Source organism: Dromaius novaehollandiae, chromosome 1, assembly GCF_036370855.1.
Source record: "Dromaius novaehollandiae isolate bDroNov1 chromosome 1, bDroNov1.hap1, whole genome shotgun sequence".
NCBI lineage: Eukaryota > Metazoa > Chordata > Aves > Casuariiformes > Dromaiidae > Dromaius > Dromaius novaehollandiae.
Window position 1 is genome coordinate 100,489,613 of NC_088098.1, and position 21,924 is coordinate 100,511,536.

The window sequence follows — 21,924 nt, forward strand, 5'->3', positions numbered from 1 at the left end:
ATTAAGATAGTTTCAAACATCTATCATCTTAGGTCCTCCAGGAGAGCATTAATGCCAGGTCAACTTGGATTCACAGCAGAGGAAAAAGTTATCAATATTTATGCCCTTCAGGAAGGTTCTGAGGTTCTGGGGATCACCAGCTCGACGGCTGCTCCTGTTGTTACCCTGGAATTGTTTGGTCAGTAAGTCAAAAAACACTGCTATTTCAGTTGCCACTGTGAGAGGAAGTTCAAGAGCAATAAAGAGGTTGCTGCCATCGACAATTGTTCTGACAGCTGTAAAGGAAATCCTGCAGACAGCACTGCAAACACAGTACTGTGCTTTATCGGTGTCCTTGGAATGCTGTTTGAAGGAAAGCACAGAGGGGGATTTGCGCCTGGTTTTGTTTCTCAGCAGTATGCGTATAGCGTGTTACCTTCTACCTGAAGCAGAAGTAACAGCAACATCCAAACTTGAGCCTTTTCCATATAACAGCAAGCTGTACGCTCATTATTTTTCCTGTAACATCTGAATTTTAAGATGAAAATTCTATATGTCTTCCTTTATCTGTATCAATGTCTCCCATCTTCCCCAACCCCAGCTCTTTCCTTTAAAGGAAGAGCAGCACGAAGTACACGAAGAAGCACCAATCTTTTGCTCTCTTTTCCACACATCCATGGCACCCTTTTATAATCCATATTATACCTACTGCCATCAGCCTTTTTCCTTTTTTTGCACATTCAAGCCTGGATCTCTTTGTATTCTCTTTCTCACAGTCCATACGCCTCTCCCTACAACAGCATCAGTAACTTGGACTGTAATGGTTGGATGACTTCAACTTTTTTATTCATCGATGTAATCATGTTCAAATACCAATGGAGCACATCTGCCCTAGCTGAGTATTGTTGCCTTACTGGGATACATCTGCTACTGCCTCCTACCTGCTTCTGAGGTATTTAGAAGAAATCTTTCAGTTCTACCATGCAAGAAAGCTGCCGTCTGCTCATACTGCTGACTTGGCTCAAGGATAGAGTACAATCAATAAGAGATGCTGTAAACTGACTCCTGACTCATTACTCGTCTGCCCTCTTTCAAATGACGCCAGCCTCCTCTAAGTGCTAGTATATGCAGGAACTTCAGTTAATTCATTCTCCATGCAAAGGTATTTTAACCAGTGGGGAGATGGCGATATGATTTATGCATGCAGTGCACTCTTTCTGCACTCTGAGAAAATTAATGGAAACAAATGCCCCTAACTTCCATCCACACTTTTATCAATAGCAAATGCTTACCTGGTGACATTTGGCAATTTAAACTTTAAGTACAGAACAGGAATGCCTATAAATTGTTCTGCCAGGTAAAGCAGTTCATAATTCTTTTCAAGGTTCAGTGGGATACATACTGGAACAGGCTGGAAATAATGGAGAAGAAAAAAAGCAGTCAACTCTGCACTGTGGTATTTCATGAAGCAACTTCTGTTCTTTGCTATTAGCCTGTCCTGTTCTTCAAAAACAATGGCTTACTATTTTTTTTTATCTGAATACCTAAGTACAAACAAAGTGGTGTGATCTGGGGAGTTTTGAGGGGTGGCGGTTGGTGTGTCCATGTATCTAAGTTGCTCAAGCATAATTCAGGTTGAAACATAGTTGTAGCTGATTACAACTAGTACTTAAATATTTAATATTAGAATCAAGACATTAGGGCCTCCAATCTTTCATCAGGCCATTTCCTTTCACCAGGGACCTATGACACCTTCGGCTAGGGTTCTGCCAGGTTTCATTATTTAAGTTGTGTGGCATATAGAACTAGTCAGGTGTTAGAAGGAAATGGGGCCAGAGCAGATTTAAAAAAAATAAAAAAAACCCCTTTTCTTTCTTTTGTTCAAGTATGAATAACTTATATCAGTATAAATAATCTGTAGTACTATTAGAATTGTTTACCTGGAATACAAAGTAACAATTGCAAGTTGATTTAATAATAGATTACTGGAAAATCTTTCAGTCTGGCTGTTCCTTTTATGCAGTTCTTAAGTGAGCTGTGGAAAGGGATATTGACGCAATCAGCAGCATGTTTCCTGCTGAAATAACACTAAACTAATATTTCTGCAAACTGTTAGCAGGCATATGAAGCTCTTAATGTATATTCTCAGGAAGACTGTAAAGGAGAGGTTCTAAATATTTGTGGCAACTAAAGGTCCCCCAACAGTATGTGAAACTGGGATTAATCCTAATGCTCTAGCCAAAGTCCCATGTGAATAACAACAGTCAACCAGCTGCAGTCCCACTCAGAAGAAAACTGTGGCACTTATATTGTTTCAGGTATTAAGGTACCTCAAGTTTTAAACAGCTTCTGTATTCCAGCAGTGAACAAAGAGACCTTTATGTCTAGGGATAACGTATACCTTACACGTGGTAAGTTTAAACAGGTAAAACATTAAGTAAACTGAATTCAGTCAGCTCCTATCCACTCGAAAGAGCTGCTGCCTTTTTTTGTTATTGTGTGAAACACTCGTCAAAATTCATGTACTATCCGTAGTTTTGCCTTGAGACTAAAGGAAGGACTCAGACCTCCTTTATGTACAGGGAACTAGGCTCTGCATATGGAGAGGCAGAAAGGCTCTTGCAGAATGTGGTTCAGAGTACATGTCTTACTGACTACTAGTAGAAGCCTAAGAGCCTTTCTAATCTAAAGTTAGCCCTGTATATCTTTTACATCATGGCAGTATACCAGTTCTACAGAAGAGAAACAACAAGGATAGGTGTGAAAGACTCTTCTGTTTTCAAAACATGCTGGATTTTTGCTAGTCTGGTAAACTGTTAGTGATCAACATTCCCAAACTCTGAATTGTATATTCGTGATGCAGCAATTTCATTAAATTTACAAGCATTCCTCCTAAATTTTGTTCACTGCATTTTGTGTCTGCCAGTATGACCAGTCTTTGGATTGCGTATATTTTTTCAGCTGCTGAAACTATTTTTCCAGTTAAAAGGCCTGAAACTAACTTCCATGTACACGCTTACTCACTTTTGAAACAGCAGTATTGTGAGATATGTAATGAGGATAGAAGATGCTCTTCCTACTCCATGAATAAGCAACAGGAAATACAATGACTCCCAGTGTTGTTCAGATATTAAATTTTAGAGTGGAAAAATTCTAATAAATACATACTAGTGCAGTGCCAGACCTTGTTCCTACAGTTCAAGCCCAATTTTATTATACTGTTTTAGGGGTGTGGGGTTTTTCTTTTCGCTGTTGGAAGTTATCTGAGCTCACCTCACATAACAAGTCTCAGCCTGCCTGAACCTTTCAAAGTATACAGAGAGCCATTCACAAGAAAATCCTTTCACTGGGATTCTCTGGAGTTCCAAATTTTCTGTTACTAAAAAGTGCAAGCTCAAACTGAGTAAGAAGAATCTATTTGTCTGTGAGACACTCTCCATGGGCAAACATTACCAAGGGCTTTTTCTTAAGTTATAGCAGATCAGAACTGTGGAAAACAATCCAGTTTTTTCAACAGGCAAAGCACAGAGTAATTCTGGAAGTGAGTGAAACCTTTTGTGCAGTCTAAGGAAAACCTGGGAACATACGGATACATTCTGGCTCTGAGTAAGCTGAACCAGAATTACTACTTCAATAGGAGAAAGCTGGGGCTTTTATTTTGGAAGTAGCAAGGGAATAAAAAAAGACTGGCCAAGGCAGGCATCTCCTGACAGGATTCCTGTAAGTGAGCATGCATAAACTGAATGGCATCCAAATCCCTACTGGGTTTGCTTCATGAGCCAAACCACAGCTTAGAGTACCCAGCACTTTCTCAGCAATTTTCAATCAGTTCTCAAATAGTTTTCTATATTCCCTAATCTAACACACCCTGTTATAAAGAAATATCCAACTTTGTACTTTTCCCCATGGAATTTTATATAGTGCAGTTTTACCTCACAATTCTTCATGTCCTTAGAAAGCTTGAAGCCTTTCTTGCCATCACAATAGCAGCTATAAGTTCCTGGAGAGTTTACACAAAGTTGAGCACAAATATTTTCAGCACATTCATCAATATCTAGGAGGAATGGAAGTGTACAGAAGGAGATTTACTCAGAGAATTCATGGCACAGACTGAAAACAAACATTAAATTAATGCAATAATGGACAAGATGCGTTCTCCGGCATAAGATGAATCCAATAGGTGACTGTTGCTAAGCTAAACTAATGCTAATGGATGCCTCCTATTTAAAATTTACAATCTAGAATGTAGATTCTGGGTGTATAAGTCCTAGTAATCAGATAGACACCTTGTGTGCAGAGCTGGAGAAAATTTGGTCTAATTTGTGAGAGAGTAAAAAGATGAGCCGTAAGGTGGTGAATTAGTGAAAGAAACCTCCATAAATCACTACCATTTATGGTAGCAATGCCATTGTGGGTCAGATTGCTTCCTTTCCCTGTAGATGTCATGCAAAGTTAGAATATTAAGAGTCAAAGTTAGAATATTAGGAGTATATATGGCAAGTAGCTGGAGAAGGTACAGGCTTTATTCACATAAGGCCAAATATTGAGAGCAAAATATTCCTTAAAATGATGCACAATAATCTCATTAAAAACTAAGTTTCAGGCAGCATCTATCTGTGGAGACCAATCAGATTTGAGTAACAGCAAAAGATGTTTGTCTGTGAATAAGCTAAACTATTTTCTATTTTGTAGGCTGTATACAATAATTTAGGTGTAAAAGGCTAATATATCTTTTATATTAACAATTTTATATTAACAATACAGAAACAAACAAAACCTCTCCTGGTTAAGAAACTCTAATGAGGGTGATCTTGGGCCTCAGATTAAAGAATTTGCGCTGCTTGCTTTGAAATGAATGGCCCTTCTAGTGGGAATAAATGATTTTGCACTGATGCATGCATTTTAAAAATCTGTTTTATATAATGCCAGTTCTTTTAACATTAAAATACTTCTTTTCTGTTCCTTTAAAAAAAGATTAAAAACCTTACTGGAGAAAGTGCTGCTTTGCAGTGAGTATGCATAATCTCCTTCCAGAACAGGTTACTAAATTTTGGAGTTTCTGAATGCTATTCTGATTCCTATCTCTGCAGTGAATGATCATGAACAAATTGCTTAAATTCTGAGTGCCAGCAGTTTCTATACTATTTAAATCACTAGGCTCAACCTAATTCACAGCCTTCATGGGCTGGTTGAGGAAACTAACCTCATATTTGGATGAAAAGTTCCCTATTATTAAAATGTATTGCTTGTCTTTTCCATAAATCATCACCACAAGCGGTCTGTGTTCAGGCTTACATTCCCTCCTACATGATTGTAATCAGATAAAAAAGCTGTACAGTTGCTTGCTGTGGCAAATACAGCCAAAACTCACACGTTCTGCTCAAGGTCCAGCCATGTGCTATGTCAGCTTCTCTGCTGTGGTTGTGTGAGCTGTGAGCTACAGGATTCAAATGCAGTCTTCCCATGGTGTTCACCTAAGTCCCAACTCTCTCTGCTCACCTCCCATTCTACCCTCTGATCTCAGCAAGTTGCATTTCCCTTTATACATCCTTGTGGTACCAAACTTTCATGTTCACTCTTCACATAGACTACTGAACAGTGACTGTTCTGAGTCACTTCTCCTCCAGAATGATAGCTTACGTCTGCTCTACCAAGCTGAGAATCATCTCCTGTCCTGTAGCAGGCTGATGGAGTATAACAGACTGGTTTGGATTTTTTTTTTCTGTTTTTGGAAAGAACTAGCTTAGCAAGTTTGGGTATTTGCAGGATTGCACTGTATGCTAGAAGCACATCAGGTGTCTCGGGTGTTCTACTATGGAAAACTGCTATTAACTCTGTAGTATGTTCAAACTGTGCAGAACTCAACACGGCATTTTCTAGCACTCTACAGCCAACTCCACCACCTTGCCTTGCTTCTATTTTGCTAGAAGAGAGTTCCCTTTCCTGGAAGGGGGGTGGCGGGAATAGTGACAGGGTTCTCCTTGGGAGTTCGTCGCACATGATCATGGTACTTTTAAAAACGGTGAACTCAAACCAACTGCTCTGCATGCCGTTCCATTGCCTATTCTGGAGGCTTCTCTGAGGATATGTTTGGTTATAAAGACAGGTAGAAGACCTCAAGTATTCGACCAGCAAGTGCTGCCTGCCATGTTTGTCTGTTCTGAGGGAAGGTTTGACATATACTAGAAGAGATTTCCTGAGAAATGAATGGAAAGTTGATGATTGTGGCTTTTTGGATTGTTCGGGTTCTAACTCCTCTTAGGTAGGTAGCTGCAGAAAAGACTACACAAGAGATATTCCTCCTTCCCTCCATTTCTTCAAATGTGCATCCAAAATGTCAGCTAACAGAGTAAAAGGAATTGCTTATACAGAAGTATAGAAGTATAGATGTTTCTTCAAGTTGATTTGACATAACATTTTGCAGATTTTTTTGCTGTTGCATTACCAGAACTTGTATTAGTTTTAAAAAATGAACATACAAATTAAATTGTGTCTGAAATTACATAGTCTCTTCAGTGGAGCATGTTGGTCAGTGTTAAAAGTTTTATCTTTGCTCAGATTTGAGAAGGCTTCCCTATTAAAATGGTATACTTTGCATGTATATATGTATGTATACTTGTACAAACTCCTGCAGATATAAATTACCAAACCCCTGCTGATGGCTTGATCCCTATTTCATTCATTTTGGAGGAGTAAGATACCAGGGCAGGTTGTCACATTTAAGTGCTTACTTCAGAAGCTTGTCCCAAGTTCCTTCTGTATGCCTGGGACAATGCTCACAGATTAGTTGTGTGGCAGTATTTCTGTCTGTTAGGACAAATTTTGCTGATGTACATTTGTAACTCACTGACCCCTCTATTTCCTCCTTTTATGCTTGGATGACCTCTCTATTGTTTGGCATATGTAGTCTTTTCAATTTAGTAATCGTCAAAGTGTTTATGGTCTTGGTGGGTTGCCTAACCTGAACAAACAATGTGTTACAATGTCATCCGCTGCTTTTTTTTTTGGTTTTACTGTATTTTCACATCCTATCAAAATTGCAAATGAGGCAATGATAAATTTCAAAATGTAGCCTATTCATACTATGCTATGGTTGAGAAGAATTCTTCCTCTGTCTTTCCCTACTCTGCCTGTTTTTGGAAAAATATCTTTCATTCCCATTATGATCATTTTGGGATCGGAAAATCCATTTAAGTCTGAGATGGGGATGATGTTACAGAGAAGAAATAAAAAAGTGATAGCCTGTCTCACTGTGGAGATGTAAAAGGAAATGCCCCACTCAAAACCTCTTGGAAAGAATGGCAGCAGACAGACTCTGAGGAGGGAGCAAGACCCTGAACTGGAGTACTTATTCAGCAAGGTTAAAATCAGATCACAGCACCTTTCTTCCCAGCCCCAGTACAGGGGTATGACTCAGTATAGACCTTTTAGGAGGCATTGTTCTCTGTGAAAGATCTTGTACCCCTTTCAGTACATGAACACACAGCAGTAGAAAAGCAAAACTATAAGCATTGGATAATCAGCAGCACTAGTGTAAATCTGCATGCTGAATTCTCTGAAAGCAGGAGTTATTTCAAGCACATTCCTTGGGCCCAGAGCCTGGAGGTAAACAGAGGCTTATGAAGGTATTATGAAAGCTTATCACACACTGCTTGACAGATGAATTTCTATCATTAAACCAATTACTCATAGACTTGCATCAGTCTGGGGCATCGATTTCTATTCTAATATGAACCTACTGCTCAAAAGTAAGGTCTCCCTCCAGTGTGTACTATAGCACCAGAGACAAGCTTCTTGCACAGGTATGAAAGTCTCATTTCTCAGCAGATGTTCTGAAACCCCCAATCAGTCCAAATGGCAGCATCTCACTCAGCTAATTGCCCTGCTACAAAAATGCTGACTTGCACAGGGAGGTGGGGAGCAGGTTTTCTGGAGTTGTTTTAATCATATATGCTATAATTATCCTGCTGTTCTTTCAAGAAGTACTCAACATCTTTGCATTGTGCTATTTCAAAGGCTTCCCACAAATCTCTCTTAAGTATTGGTCCCACATCATAAAACAGCCAGGAGAAGCTCCTCATATAAACCCATGATCCTGAGCAGCATGCTGGGTTCATACAGCTGCTTTCAGTGGAAGACTAAAATAATTTGCTGCTTTGAATTGCTAAGGTATGATAAAATAAGCCACAAAGGAACTGCCAACTGTGTCCTAGAAGGGGGCTGCTCTATATAACACTAGGGAAAAATGGTGATTTCCCCAGAGCATGGGTGTGGATAAGCACGGTTTTGTGCATGTTAAACATGCATGTGGGAAGGGGAAAGGCTGATTCTCTGTCTCAAATTTTCAGACTATGTGCTAGAGTGGATTAATACCTGAAATACAGACATACTCTGTGCTGTTTGATTAGCTTGTTCAGTTGCTTCTTTAGGAGATCTCCTTTTTAGAGAAGGAAGATAGGTATGGGGTAAAAATATGCAAAATATTTAGGTCATTCCTTAAAACATAGGTTTGGCTTGGTTTCCCTCCTAGATACTGACTGCAAAGCAGGCCCTTCTGGCACAATAAGCATACTTTTCATTCCCACTACTACTTTTTGTGTTAAGGTGTTTGAAATTGAAAAGTTGGTCTGTAGAGGATAAACAGATTCTGTATCTAAACTGGTATGATTTCTGTGAAACAAACACTGGATTGTACAGGTATCTTCTACTGATGGTGGCTCCCAGAAGGTGGAGATGAAGAACTACTGTAGCAACCTTCTCCTAAGAATTGGTGAAAAAAAAATCTTTTCTATTCCTCTCTATTGCATCTGCCATCATCATAGACACAGGTATGCATAAATGCACATAAACCTGATTTTTATAGTAAGAGTGATTGAATTTAGCCACCCACATGCAATATGACAATGAAAAGCTAATTCCTGTCTGTCTGCATAATCCTGTCCTTAGACAGGATTTGGTGACTCACTTAATGTGGTTATAACCTGGTCTGAAAGCTTAGCAGCATTATCTTCTTTCTAGGAGGTAAGACTTGGTTGCTTTTAATGTCTGCATCCGGCAACCTTCTGGAATCTCCATTTCAGAAGAAAATACTTAAATTTGATTTGATGCAACCCATATTATCTGCAGGGAGTAGTGAGAGGGGAGGAAATTAGGTTATTTACTGTGAGGTCTTTCTCATTCCAGTGCATGTAAAAGGGACACAAAATTCTGCCAGTAATATTTTTAGTTCCATAGTAACTGGACAAAGAAGAGCAGATGTCTGAATATATAATCCCTATCACTGTATGAAGTTTTGTCACTAGAAAACTGAATGAAAAGGCATGGACCAAAAGATTCATAACTAGTAAGATGCTACTTTTGAGTCTTTTTGAGCAATAACATAAAGGTAGTATTTTAATTAAAAGTCAGTCACTGATATATTTTTCTTAAACTGGAGAAGTAGAAAATTTCCTTCCATGATAAAGCTCTAAGAGCTCATACATCTCTTCTACAACTCAAATTTAATTTCTAATTAATTCTAATTTAATTTTTATGTATTAAACATACAAAAAGTTTAAATGGTAGAATTAAAATTTACTCTAGGGCAATTCTGCAAATACTTTAAAAATTTATTTTATAATGGTGTCTGTGAGAATGGCTTCTTGCCACTTTACCACTAGCTATTAGTATTTTTCAACTTTGTTATAACTGTTACAGAACTTTGTCTTGAGGTTCCTTCTTCCAGACTGTCACTTCAGAAAATAATATTATTGAAGAAAGACTCTTTTGGTGCAGCTCCTTCTTTCATAGTATTTTTCTCGATATGGAAAAATGGTTTTCATTTTAAATATGGAGATCTTCTTATAACAAATCTTTCATATGACTGTCATGCTGTCACTCCCAGCCTGGAAGAAAGTTTAGTTCACTCTAAAGCTGTTATTTTCCAATGTAACTGGATTCCCCAAGGAAGGTTAGGTGCTTGAATGTCATTTTAAAAGTGATTCACTGACCCTCGTGAGAACTTTTTTCATGTACATGAAACATAAGGACCTACAAAGGACAGAAAGATTGAGCCCTTGGCCACGTGGGCTAAATAAGCACTTAAACAGCCTATCAGATGGATAAGGAGAAGCTTTTTAGGTTTTCTTCAAGACAAATCATGGTTTTCATTTCTGGTGGTTGCATCTTTCTAAGTCTTCTTAATTGTCTTACCTAGTTTGGAATTGGTGAATAACTACTACTTCTATTTGCTTTTACCATAACCTCACTTGAGTTAGGGATTTATATCAAAGAGTCTGACATCAAATATTCCATCCTTATGGGTGTAACAATGCTTGCAACAGGATACCAGACACTCTAGTACTATTCAGATTCCTAACACATTGCTCCAAGTTATCTGAAAGAAACATGCTGGCTGGCTTGAGATAAAACCATGCAAGAGATCTTCCAAGGACAGCAAGTCTTCTCTACTGCTAGACAGGAGACCCACCATGAACTGAGAACGTATTTGGCATGCAGCAGGGCACAGGGGAATAAACCTTAACCCTCCAAGATCTGTGAGTGGGTTATGGCAACTATACATGCTATATGTAGCACAGCCTGATCAACCCCCTAAAAGAACCAATACTTGAGCCATATTGCAATAGACGATATGAAGATTAATAAAATACACCACTACAAGACATGTTGGAGTTTGCTACAGTAGTGGATTAAAATATATATATACCTTCACAGTTCCTGGAAGTCGAATTGTATGTGTAGCCTTCCGCACATTTGCATTCATATTTCCCCGGGGTATTCTTACAGATGGCTGTCCCACAGATGTTTGGACGTAGCACACATTCGTTTATATCTAGAAATACAAGTTATTAAAAACAAGTTGCTCTCTTGCATAACTTTTTATCCTGACCCCTACCCAAGATCATGAGAACTCAGGCTGGGAACAGGGGAGCGTGAAGAAGGCTGCCAAATTAGGTCTTTCTCGCTAGGTTTACCATGCTTTCACAGCAGAGTTTATCTACAGCAGTAAAGATTTCCAGAGGATTCCAAACAGCATTTTAGCTTCCTCTCACTGAAAAGTGAATTCTCCGCTTTGCCTACCTTTCACATTCTCTTGTGCGTTTTGTGGATAACAGGAAAACAGACGCATGTCTAAGAAGGCAAAAGAGAAATGCAGTCTACAGATTTCCTATAAACTAAGCCAGACTGCATAATAAAATCATATCTTAGAAAAAGACATCCAGAAAGACACTGATAATCCTATCGGAGTTTCCTATGTGCTATGATGAATTCATCTCACAATTTTCTTTAATTGGCCATGTTGACACGTGTTCAAGTCTCTCACTGTTCCTCCATCACTTAAATCATTTTAGTATCTGTCTTCCGTGTTGTTTCCAATTTTTCAATGTCCTTTTCAAAATGTAGATTCTACAACTGGATGCAGCATATAACCTTACTAAATGTCTTGTAGACAGAAGAGTGTCAGTTTCTGGGTAATACTTCAATTCCCACTTGTATGTGCAAGGGTCATTTTAGTTTTCTCCATGGTTTTGTGGTGATTGTGGAAATGGTACTGCACTGGGAACACAGTTTTTGCTACTTGCTTCCTTGGATGCACAAAACCTTTTTTGGAATCAAAGCTGTCCATTTTTCTACAGTTCTGGTATGCACTGCAAATTCCTAGGTGCACAGTTCTGTGCTTGGATGTAATCCAGTTTATCAGATGAACGAAACAGCACTTTGGCTGCTTAGTCCTCACTCTAATTTACCAATTTGCCAGTCTTTGAATGATCAGTACTCACATTTTTGCTTACATTACTAGTGAAAACAGTGAACAGAGTTGGTCTTACCATTAATTTTTGTGAAGCTCCACTAGAAATATCCTCATTAAATAATCACCTCACTGAGAAATATTTTTTGAGATCTATCAGTTAGCTGGTTCTTCTACTAAACTAAGTTATATAGTAGTATGTTTCTATCTTTTTTTTTTAACTAGCTTTTCCAGTATCTTTCCAAGACTTGTTTAGAGGCTAACCAACTTATCTGCCTGCCCTTTATGACACAACAGCTATCTTCCATTTTTCTGGAATTTCTCTGGAAACTATTCATTCACAAAAATATATCCACTAAAAGAGGCGACAGTAGAAGATATTCCCAACGTCTAGTCTCTTAATAAATTGACATTATCCAAAACTGTTGGCATAGTTCACCAATGAAATAGATGATGTTAAAATAGAAGTGAGGTTGCACTTTTTCTGATTCTGCAGGAAGAACTGCTGATTATGTTATTATACATAGTCTTTATCTGAAATAGAAGGAAGCATAGAGGTCATGGTCGATATTAACAGACACACTCCTGTAAGAAAAATGTCATGCTGGGTGAGTACAAGACAATTCTTTTCTATGAAGAGAATTTTCAGATTCATGAATAGTTTCTTCTCCAGTGAACTTACAGACTCCCAAAAGAAGGGCATCACAAATTAAGAGTGATTCAGGCTAACCCACCATTCGCCAGAAAGGATTTCTGTTTGTTAGATGGTCTCACCAATCTAGATTCTTGTTTCAGCCTGCTTAAAGGGCATGTGAAACTGGTTAGTGACTGAAACAAAATACATCTTGGCAAGTAGTTAATGAGCCTAGATTCGCTCATCTTTACACACCTCTAGTAATGAAGCAGAATCTAGTACCTAGCCTTTCACTGGCCCCGGGTTGCTTTTAACCTATTGCAGTTCCTTGATATGGTTGACTACATATTTACATAAAAGCTTGTGGTGGTGTAAGGCAAGACGTGGGTAAGTAGTCAGGTTTGGAGCAGGACTGCTTCTTTCAGAGGTAATGTCAGCTGCTGCTGACTTGGAGCACTTATGGAACTACCAGCATAAATTCTTTCCTTTCTAGTCTACAGGCAATGTACTGTCATGTAACAATGTTCTCCTCAAGTCACACTTCCTACCTTTGCAGTCTTGTTTATTTGAATGCATGAAGTAACCATCTTCACATAAACAACGGTAGCTTCCAGGTAAATTAGAACAGCGTTGGCTACAACCTCCATTTATGTTTTCACATTCATTTATATCTAGAAGGAAAACAAAATAAAAACCTTTGCTCAGAGATTCATTGACCAACTGCGTGTGTGTAGGTATTCTTAAACATCTGATACTATTTAGTAATACTAGAACAACTATAACTGTGAGAACTATCACCACAATGACAGTAGAGACTGTACCTTCTTCACATTTCTCTCCTTGCCATCCCGGTTTACAGACACATGTATACTTGGCTTGTCCATCTATGCATTCCTTATATCCGTCTCTATGGCATGGTAGAGGGCTACATTGGTTTGAAATTTCTGTCAGAGGAAAAACATTAGAAATATTTGTTATTTGGGTGATTTTTCCTCAACAGTCAGCTTAGTTGTCTTTTTGTCCTCCCACAGGAACCTTTCATAAGAAGAGAAAGTTTGACGCATAAGATCAAGCACCCATATAACAACCTCACTACTAACTCTGTTAGTAAAAATTAGCAAGTGTCCAAAAAAAAAAAAAAAGACACGCTCCCCCTTCTAAAGCTAATCCAGAGACAATATCACCAACACTAGTATTTTTTCTTTGCCAAAGAGAAAACAACTAGAAAACAAATGGCTCACTAAACCATGTTAATCTCTGAATGCTGTGACCAAATGTAGTCTTGATACTTCATTACATTTTAAGGACTTATTTCACTTTTCATAGAACTATACTCTGCCTCATCATTTCAGCTGTCTTAGCGCAAATTTCAACAGAATAAACAAAGTTTAAAGAATACAGAGATTATTTTCTTTGTTCAAGGAAGGTCATCTTTGCAAAGAGTCTTGGGACTCAGTTTGCCACAGCTGCACAGGTTCTGTGGGAAAACTGGATACACCAATGTCCAGTACTGTCACCTTTCACATATACTAATTTCATTGACAGAAATGGAAACTTGTATTGGAAAGAGCAACTGAGGGCTCTTTACACATGCTAGCATGACCTCAGAAAGCAAAGCTCAAAACAGAGTTTGTGGCAGAGAACACAGAATTCACTTTTTTGCTCTACTCAAAATACATAAATGTTTTTTAACTTTTCCCACCTTTTCAGAATCTTATATCAGCATACTATGTAAGCTATCTTTCTATTTACTTCTCCAGAGTTTTATGGTAGGTTTATGGATTCTCTTTTCTGCAGGCTTCCAATAATTACAAATATATTGTTTCTGCTTTAGAGTTACGTTCTTGTAAAACTTTAAAATGTCATTTTGAGGCCTGCTTTTAAAAAAAGTAGTATCCTGACAGAATAGATAGCAGAATGAAAATAAGGAAGGATTTTGTGAAGTTTAGATTCAGAAAAGTGAAATGAAAGATCGGTGTTTCTGTAGACCCAAACCTACAGCGATTCTGCATATAAGGCCCCCTGGATTCCTTAATTCTTTTTTTATTGTGTTCAAAAGAACTGGGCCCCACAGAATAATAGGTTTAGCCTTGTGTGACAAAGAAAGCTTAAAAAAATCTGTTGTTAGTATATTTGCCAATTAAATCTAGTTCTAATTAAATTCTGCTGCAAGTAAATCCAAAACCCCACAGGCCAGCCAAGCTCGAAAAGTATACCACACCTCTATGACAGCAGTTACGTAACATGTAATATTCATTTTGCAAGCCAAAGGACTCCAGTTACAGGTGAAGATGGACAGGCACAGAAGAAATAAAAGGAATGGGGTTGATGTATGGCTAATTCACAGCAATTACCAAATGTCAGTTCTGGAAGGGCCTAAACTTTTTCTTCTTTCTTGCTTCTTTATTGCTTTTGTAGCTTCAGGAACAAGCATGGGAACTAAGCTTTGTATAAGCAAAGCATTATGTAAATGATAGAAAGTGGAAGTTGACCCTCAGAGGGCACAACTGGGGAAAAGAGTGGAAATGTTTCTGAGCAAAAGGCACTGGGGACTTGTGAAAGAGTGATCTGAAAACACAATGGGTTGGATTGGCAGTACTCAATAGGAGTAGATAAAGCAAATTAAGTGCACAAAAGGAGAGAGAACTGGGGAACCTAGTCAATGAAGGAGAACCAGTGAAATACACTGGAGGAAGAAGATAAGAATGGATAGATAGTACTGGATAGACAAAGAGATTATGTTCATAGATGAAGGATCAGTGTGCCACAGAAGGGATAGTAAAGTAGCAGCCATTTGTTCTGAAGAGAGGCCTGGGTTTCCTGTTTTCCCAGCTGGGATGCTTTCTTTTGACTTATGACCCAGTGATGCTCTTTAAGAAACCTCTGTGGCAATGGCTAAATGTTAGAAGATTTATTCAGCCCACAGTGGCAGGGTAGGTGGCCAGGAACATATTGTGGTACCTGTATCCTCTGCCACTCAAGAGTATTTGATATCCATGAAATGTGTCATGGTAAGCTGCATAAATATAAATACAGATATTTTTAAGTGCTTATTTTCAAATGCATTTCTAAGTATGCAGAGTTATGTGATACAGATGTTTAGGTACTTAAAGATGCAGCTTAGATAGCTGCTTGGACTAGAAACGTGTAAGAAAGGGTCTGTGAAAATTTTCTTCTTCCTTTCCAAATGGAGTAAAAGTCAAAATATTCAATGTTTGTTTTTTAATCATTTATCCAAAAATGTTAGTGTTTGTAATCTGAAACACATAATTTGGACAAATATGAAAATCGTGAAATTATTTTTAAATTCTGTTTGTATTGTCATTTCTTTAGTTAGTTTTTCAGTTTGAGAAGATTAATATAATTATTATTTTATAGTCATTTAATTTTGATTAGAAAAATCAGATTATTCATTTTGAAAATATTAAAAATTGAGTCAATAAATTCCAAAAAGTAAAAACTTTCAAAATTAAAAAGTCTGTTGATAACAATATCACAAAAAAGTTTGTCTCAGTGAGAACAAGATTTAAAAAAGATTGTTATATATTATCAATGAGAATTTTAAATCCCATTTATTTTCTCAGTAGTAACTCTCTTCCTGAAATGCTCTTCCTAAATTTCTTTGAATACTCAGGCCTTAAAAACCTTTGAAATTTCTATGCATAATCTTTTTACTTCTCCTTTTTCCTGATGACTGACCAATAACAACAGGGTTTTTTAAATTTATAACGTGAACCCAAAGAGAGAAATAAAATGAGTATCAAGTAAACTAGTTCTCACTGGGAAATGGTCAGTAATACAGAAACACTGCACATCCACAGAACTCTGCTCCTTTCCTCCCAGGACCTCTAATGAGAGTGAGAAAGACAGAGAAGATGAATGGGAGTACATTTTAGTTTGTGACAGCAGGCACGCTGGCCAAGTGATCTGGAAAATATGTTCACTCATACCATGTGCAGTGTAATTATTAAGGATTTCTTTTTTGTTCTCAGTAGCTTTCAATGACAAAAACAGGGTCAGATGCTTAAGCATGTACATTCAAACTAACTGCAAACTCTTTTAATGTCAAGGTTTAAGAACTGTAGAGAGATGTTTCTGTTGCAACACATAGGGAATATGGTATTGCTTCCTGTGAATTTATTCGAAAAGATACTATTCACACTGGATTTATGAATGTATGGGCTTAAAAACTACGTGCTTGAGGAACACCACAGATTTCATGTTTTGTGACCTTATGTCTATAGTCAATGACTATGTCTTCTAGCTAATGTTTTAATTTCTTCAGCTGGCAATGTTACCTACTTCGTGAAGTGCTATAATTTAACTATGGGCCAAAGAGTGGTACAGAGGAGAATTAAGCAGAAGGTCTGTTCCCTTAAGCGACAGAACAGTATCAGCTAAATGTGGAGAGTCATGCACAATTATTAAACACTCTGGTAGAGTGCAGAGGACATAGCAGGGGACATCAGTGGCCTGAGGCAGCGAATTTTCTTGTGCTTCTAGAAGAGCTTTACAAATGGAAGCTGTCTGCAATTAATTATGTTTCTTTTCCAGAGCACAGTTAAAAATACTTACCTACACCTTTTATTCTGAAAGTGCTCTGTCTCATCTAGTTGTTTTTATGTGAATTTCTGTTCCAGGTAATTGTGTTTGCCTGAGTTAAACAGAGATTTGTTTCTTTTTCTGCCTGTGTGAACTGCTTTGTAGCCATGCAAGTGTGTATACTTAGGTCTGAGTGCAGCAGGTGAAGGACACAACAGCAGTGCTTACCATTGACACAAGCCCTCAGGTCAGCTGGAGAATCTGGAGTACTTGCAATAACCCTGAAAACCCCTGCTCGATGGGAGGCAAGGCAGCCTGCAAATGCAAACCCACACAATTTGCTTATGATACAAACACTCATTTAGACAGCTTATGCACAGCATCTTCAAAGAGTCTGGTCTCACAGCTTGAATTAGAAAAACTGGGCATATTAAGGACAGCTGATCACAAACCCACCTTCTGAATGTCTCTGCTGGGATCTAAGCACACAGAAATGCCTAGAAGCTACTATGCATTACAATCAGGAAGGAAATCATTCAAGCTCTATGGCTAGAACAATAAAACTAGTATTATAAATAAGAAGAGTAGTGAATGATATACCAGGATTGCTCAGGTTTTTTGTACTTACTTAAATATTTGGGATAAAAATACTCCTGCAGAAAGAAAAGAAAAATAAACAATAAGAGAAATCTGATTTGGTTTAAGGCAGAATTATAGCAAAATATATCAGTGAATACATTCTAAAATGTATTTGTTTTACAACTATAACGGAAGCAAAAAAGAAAATCACTTTGATTCATTAATTATAGATCAAGTTGTCTATATCAGCACTGTTTAAGTTAGGACAGCAGATATTTATTAAACACAGGCCTCTGAGTTACTAGTGGAGGGAAGATTAAGGTCCTCATTGAATTTCATTTCTCCCTCTGTGAAACTTTCGAAGTGAAGGAAATGAAAATAAACTGGGTGTCAAAATGACTCTGAAACCCATCTTTTTGGATGGCTGGATCTTGTCCAATGTTAATCTTACTACAGAACAGCCTCCCTTATTGCGCTACTGCCCCCCACCACCCCAAAGTAATATGCTGAATATCCCACATGCAATTCGTTTCAAATAAAATGAAAAGTGTTACTAAAATAGAAATAGTTAAAAACTGATGGTTGATTATGATGTGAGATGTAATCCGAAAGATCAGTATATCCATATAGATGCAATGTTACCAAAGACAGAAAATTGAATTGATACATAGTTTGCAAAACAAAATTTTATTCTAATCACATTTTTTATTAAGTAATATCCATTTTATAATACAAAGCTGAATAAAATATGCTTAATATTAAATAATGTGCAATGGGAATGAAGTGAGGAGCAGTATTCTCACTATGAGAAAAAAAGCTTACAGTAAAATGTCCAATCCCTTCATTTAAAGGGCTGCATTGTCATGCGCATACTCTGTGTAAAATTTTAACTGAAGTCAACAAGCTTCCCCGACATGGAATGCCTGCAGACAATTGTGATCTAAAATTGGTGGTCCATATTTTAAAATAATATCTACTTAGCTATCCTCTGTTCTTATATGGTCTTCGTTATTAATTGTGCAGGTTGTATACACAAAAGAATATCACACTAGTTTTTGCTCGACATTTTTTTTAAGCTTTGCACTGTGAATTTTATGTACTTCAAGCCTTTCCCTCTGCAAAAACTACTACCTACCTCACAGACATTCATCAGACACTTACAGTTTCAGGATTATTTTCGAAGATTTCCCTGGCTTCTTCCTTATTGCATAATTCTTCAATGCATTCTCTTTCTAAATTTCCCTTCTTGCTTTCTTCCATAAAAGAATTTGCTCGACGTTTCCTCACCAGAAACTCTGAGGCATGCTGCTGTGATAAAACTTTGTAGAAACAAAGGCATTCAGTTGTTTATTTTTAATAGCTGAAAAATGCTATAAACACTGACCAAATGTGAGCACATAACACAAAACCTGAATTAAATGCATAGTCATGGAGTGGCTGTTTGATATAATTTTAGAAAAATGTGGTCAAGGACAACATTCCAGGATTCTGCTTTCTGTATGTGTATTAGCTGTTCTTGACCAAAAAGATCTGAAGTGACAAAAAAGTTTGTGCAGTGCTATGCCTGAAGCATAGTTTAAATGTCATATTCAGGAAAAGGCTTTTTTTTAGCCATGGCTATTATGAAGTGAGGTATGTGACTGATAGGTGAGGAAAAGTTGTGTAGCCTCTTTTGAATTACCTGTTTCAGTGACCTAGAAGTTAATATTCTGATCTCTATTATTATGTGAGACCAAAAATGTGTCTTATAAAATCAAGCTTATTATGTGAGACCAAAAATGTATCTTATAAAATCAAGCTATCTGATATTTACAATTATCATAAATGTCATTTTATTCTTCAGAACCATGAAGTATAAGACAAAATAAAAGGCAAGATTTTTTTCTGAGAAACATCAAGGTATATAACATACAAATACATTTACATTTTATAAAGATAAAATGGAATCCTAGCTATTTTTTTTTTATTTTATGACCATCGTGTTGTGTGTCATTATTTCATTTTCATGTATCTTGTTACTACTATTTTATTGATTTTTATGCAAATGATGTGCAAATAAGTAAGTTGGGGAAATGATATAAAAATGAAAAGTTTCCATTTACCTCAACATTCTTTGTCTCTGGCCCTTAATTTGTACAACACACAATACCAAAGGAAGAGCAACTAAATCAGACTGAGGAGTCATTGCCTCATTGGTTTTGTTTTATTTTTGAACATTCCGTGTGATCAAGAGAAGAATGGATGAGTGCAGATGGAAAAAGTCCAACTCATAGGGTTAAGGAGCATGGCTGACATATGTTAACAAAAGAGCACCACACTTCCGCACCTGGCTTTCCTTTATCAGCATTCATACAATTTAAACTCTCAGACGAGCATAACCATGTGAGGGTCATGACACCTGCAGTGCAAACCAGATATGGTGTACATAAACATTCATCACTAGTCTATGAAGAAGATGATCAATTCAGGCAGACAGTCAATTCCATCTTGTTTTGAATACATAATACCTCAAAACTGGAACACCTTTGTGAGATATCCTAGCAGTTAAGCATAGCTTCCCAGTGTCTGTGCACTATTAAATAGTTTAACAGGAAAGAAAAACTTACAAAGCTTATCAGAAAGAGCAGCTAAAGAGGCCCAAAACTTCAAGCCTGGATATGTCTCAGGTGACATATAACTAAAACCATACTGCCCTAAACACAGTATTAAAACACTCTATTAAATGATACAGAACACAACTGAAGCACTCAGAGGTACTGCAATGTCAGATACTGACCTGAAGAAACCCTCCTGTGACAGCCTCTTGAATTTATTTTATGTGAAATAAAGCTGTATCTTCAAATTGGTTTACTCACTTTCATTTTGGTAAAACTGATCTTTCTGGTATGACAATAGGCAAGACTTCCTGAATGTCAGGTGGCCCTACTGAAGTCCTGAAGCACTCCTTGATCTCAGAGAGCAACCAGCAAGTTGCTTGGAAATGCAAGAAGAGAAAAGTCAGCTGGTGCACTTCCCCGCTACTAAGCATTTAAGCAGGAACCCTCTAGTCTTCCAGTGTTCATTTCTTCTAATATAAATAGATCTACCTGGTGGTCTTACTGAAGACTGAAGTGGGAATAAGTGGTATGTATTTGTCATTACATAAAAGCAGACTAATAAGAATGATGCTGAAGCTCCATCTGTTCTGAAATAGCAGGAATGATAAAAAATAATAAAATTGTGTAAAGCAAGAGTAAACCCAGGACTGCAGTACAAAGCCCCGCTGGAATGGCTCAAGATCTGTAAAATTCAAATGGATGTGATTATGCTGACAGAAAAGAACTTTCATCACTGTATGCCACTGTGAAAGGGAGAATATGTATGCAAGCAGAAAAACTCTTCTGCTGGTTTTGTTTACATTGCTGTGCTATCAGTGCAGCCATGCTGATAAAGCTTTAAGGCAGAGGCTCTGTGTTATAGATGAGGCCTAATTCACAGTTGACTTTAAACAATCCTATGTTTTGACATTTAGCTACCTCATTCTCATTTTCATATATTTTTTCTGTAAAAAAAGTTGTAAGAAAATCCCAGGTAAATGTAATGTTCTTGAGGATGTCAGATCACTGCCTACCTCATGTTTCGAACACAGTGGGGTAATGGCAATAGGTCTATTCACCTACCTCACAGCAGCCCGCTCTTAAACTGATTTCCTGTGACTGTGACTTCTGAGTTTAAATAGCATCTCTTATGTAACACAGCACAGCTTCCATATTTTTATTGCAGATACTTCAGTACTCATGCACAGAAAATATCAGTTTATTTACTCAAGCGGTTTTTGCTTACAAGGATTCTGATAGGAGTTTTATTAAAAAAAAAAATCCTTACTGCTTCTGCTGCCAGTTTGATCGCTGCCAAAGCAACAGTTAACCCTCAATGAACACAGTGTGCTTCATTTAATTATCACTGCAGCCTCAAAGAAATCCTCTCCATGATTTCAATAGATATTGTATAAACACTGTATAATGATTATTTATCAAGCACCTGTTTAAAAGTAATGCCATGCAAAAAGAAGAAAAAAGGGGGCTGAGATTCAGTGGTACCTTACATCTGTTTCGTGCTGCAGATACAATTTGTGCCTCACAGGATAGTGACCCAAATACAGCTTCACTACCTTGCATACTTGATATCTGAACCCACTGCAGTAACAAGAGTTTTCCATCTTCAGACAAACAAAGTAAATCCTCCTTTCTTTTCCCCACACTTAGTTCTGCCTGAAAGGTGAACAAAAAAATGCATGCTTATACATGCATGTGTGTATCCGTGTGTGTGTGTGTATCTGTGTGTGTGTGTGTGCGTATCCGTGTGTGTGTGTTTACACCATGCATTTATTTTGGTCCTTTCTTTGAAGCATTACCCAAAATGTCTGGAAAAGCAGCAAATAGTATGGTTCTGGAACAATTTA

General features: G+C 37.5%; 1 protein-coding gene across 3 annotated transcripts in view; it reads right to left on the bottom strand.

Moving 5' to 3' along the window:
- PROS1 (protein S) overlaps positions 1-21,924 on the bottom strand; it is a 35,324-nt gene that overhangs the window by 11,587 nt on the left and 1,813 nt on the right. For 2 of the 3 annotated variants that reach the window (XM_064522282.1, XM_064522277.1), the window contains exons 2-10: positions 18,645-18,802; positions 17,533-17,557; positions 17,133-17,219; positions 13,184-13,306; positions 12,911-13,033; positions 11,059-11,109; positions 10,685-10,810; positions 3,912-4,033; positions 1,272-1,390 (exon numbers count right to left, since the gene is read on the bottom strand). In XM_064522282.1, coding sequence (XP_064378352.1) covers positions 1,272-1,390; positions 3,912-4,033; positions 10,685-10,810; positions 11,059-11,109; positions 12,911-13,033; positions 13,184-13,306; positions 17,133-17,219; positions 17,533-17,557; positions 18,645-18,802 — 934 coding nt within the window. The remainder of the gene's footprint in view (positions 1-1,271; positions 1,391-3,911; positions 4,034-10,684; positions 10,811-11,058; positions 11,110-12,910; positions 13,034-13,183; positions 13,307-17,132; positions 17,220-17,532; positions 17,558-18,644; positions 18,803-21,924) is intronic. The other variant, XM_026122470.2, reaches the window with a different exon arrangement.